This window comes from Triplophysa rosa, linkage group LG15 (assembly GCF_024868665.1).
Source record: "Triplophysa rosa linkage group LG15, Trosa_1v2, whole genome shotgun sequence".
Lineage (NCBI taxonomy): Eukaryota > Metazoa > Chordata > Actinopteri > Cypriniformes > Nemacheilidae > Triplophysa > Triplophysa rosa.
Genome location: NC_079904.1, coordinates 24,124,279 through 24,126,830, shown reverse-complemented (window position 1 = coordinate 24,126,830; position 2,552 = coordinate 24,124,279). Strand labels below are relative to the sequence as shown.

General features: G+C 40.6%; 1 protein-coding gene across 4 annotated transcripts in view; it reads left to right on the top strand.

Moving 5' to 3' along the window:
- The window catches only part of LOC130566254 (A-kinase anchor protein 7-like), a 66,902-nt gene that overhangs the window by 7,526 nt on the left and 56,824 nt on the right, over positions 1-2,552 (top strand). For all 4 annotated transcript variants that reach the window (XM_057353609.1, XM_057353607.1, XM_057353606.1 and 1 more), the window contains 2 exons: positions 442-554; positions 1,220-1,367. In XM_057353609.1, coding sequence (XP_057209592.1) covers positions 442-554; positions 1,220-1,367 — 261 coding nt within the window. The remainder of the gene's footprint in view (positions 1-441; positions 555-1,219; positions 1,368-2,552) is intronic.

Below are 2,552 nucleotides of genomic sequence, written 5' to 3'. Positions count from 1 at the left end.
GTTATGTAAGGAATAATTGACGACGGGCCGTTCAATTATCGAAAGTTAATGCACACCCCGAGGTGGTAATGCGGCCACGACGCGAAGCGGAGTGGCCGTTACACCTCGGGTGTGCATTAACTTTCGATAATTGAACGGACCGGAGTCAATTATTCCGCTTATACCACGGTCACAACACCACAAGACGTTGTTCCGATCCACAAGACGTTGTTACGATGTTTTATCCTCTCTCTCTCTCTCTCTCTCTCTCTCTCTCTCTCTCTCTCTCTCTCTCTCTCTCTCTCTCTCTCTCTCTCTCTTATTCTCTCTCTCTTATTCTCTCTCGCTCTGTCTGTGTATTGATTATGTTCTTGTCTTACACTGAGGACAGTGAAGTAGTCTTGGCTGTAAATAGACTATCCCAGGATGCATCAGTCTCATGCTTCCTGTCTCTTCACCCAGAGCGAGTGAGGAAGGCGTTTGAGGAGAGAGGCATCACGTCTGCTGATGATAAAGCATTCAAACCTCATCTGACGTTTCTGAAACTCTCACGAGCGCCCAAACTACGCAAGCAGGTAAGACCCTCACGCAGCACCTTCTCCAGCATGACCACTTCTGGTCCAGATCAGGACCAGATCTGATTCATATCATTATATGATTTTATATAATTATGAATAAATGCGAATAGTTCAGGTGTTTATATCAACACTATGTACGTGTCAAACAGTGGGTGTTATCTGCTCTAGCATGAAGGAATGATGTATGTGCTTAATTTAATATATTGTCATTTCTTGTTGAATTTTGTTGAGAGAGAGAGAGAGAGAGAGAGAGAGAGAGAGAGAGAGAGAGAGATGGCAGATGTAGTGTTATAATATCACTCTATCACTTCACCACAATCAAATTAAAAACACATTACACAGCCTTAACTTACCCATAATTCACTGCAGCACCATCCTGTGGATGAGAGGATGACTTTATGACTGATTACAGCAGCAGATGTGTGTGCGTGTGTGTGTGCGTGTGTGTGTGTGCGTGTGCGTGCGTGCGTATGTGAGAGTGTACGTGACAGGCAGACAGTTGTGTTGGATGTGGATGTTTTTGGATGAAGGAGTTGTGTCTTCCTCTGGAGGTTATCAGTCACAACAGCACAACAGATGTCCGACTGTAAACTGTGTGTGTGTGTGCGTGCGTGCGTGCATGTTTCCTCTGAATGTATTTTGTGATGTGTGTGTCTGTGCAGGGAGTTAAGAAGCTCTGTCCCACGCTGCTGTCAGACTTTGAGAGTCGTGTTTTTGGAGACGAATGTGTGTGTAGAGTGGACCTGTGCTCCATGCTGAAGAAAAAGTCTGCAGATGGATATTATCACTGTGAGAAGAGCGTCACATTCAGTAAGTCAAGCTTCACTACTGTTGCTCTGTCACTTTATATCAAGAACATCATCAACATCTGTTGGCTTTCACATCTGTTTTAGACAGCAATGATAAATACAAATAATATCAAATGAACTATGTAATCATTCCGAGAGTAGCAAAAGATAAAGGCTTTAACTTTTTATAAATGTAAAGAAAAATACTTCCAATATTTTGACACAATATTATGTTACTGTATTTGGTGGAAGTGAGTCAAATTAGACACACTAACATGTAAACACAGACATCATGTCCTCATCCTCATGACTCATATACAGTACCATCTAAAAAAGATGAAAGAATATAAAACCCAGATGACATTAAATAATGATTATTCTGTTGTTGTTTTCTTTTCAAACTGTCAATATTCTTGTCTTGTCATGTTAATAATTGTGCATGTTACTGGGCTCATGTCTCGTGATATTATGGGTACATTTCCATAGTGTACATGTGTGTTTCACATACAGCATACTCCGTTTGCAGCACCACACCTACTGCTGTTTGTGTTTTCATAGCTTGTGTGTCCCACAAATTCAACAATACCCACACATGTATCACTTTCAGTGGCCCTCCCATACACACAATATAGCGTACTGTGTAGTGTATTTCACAAAAAACTATTCTTTTAGATATCATTTTGACTAGATTGGGTGTTTTTAGATCTTTTGGAATCTTCTGGTAAGTGGTTTGCTTTTTATTGCTTCACCCTGGAATCCAGGAGTGCAGAAATTGAGTGTCCTCTATATCCAGTACATGGACATCGCAGGGAGGGGGCGCCATTGCGCCCGAATATTTTGTAACGTTATACATAATCAAATATTTATTTTATAACACATCCTATGACAATCAGAGTTATATTCAATAACATTCTGGCTCTTCGTAGCTTTTTAATGACATTGAATGAGGTCACTGAAGTTATCCTTATGACTCCAGGGGCTTAATAAATGAAACGATACGTTTATATACTGTATTTGGCTGTTAATATGTCACATTTGCATGGAAAAGACATGTTTTATGGAAAAGATGTGTCTTTGTTGTTTTTTGAATGTTGTGAGAAACAGTGAAAGTGAATGAACAGGGTGTAGATGTGTGTGTGTGTGTGTGTGTGTGTGTGTGTGTGTGTGTGTGTGTGTGTGTGTGTGTGTGTGTGTGTGTGTGTGTGTG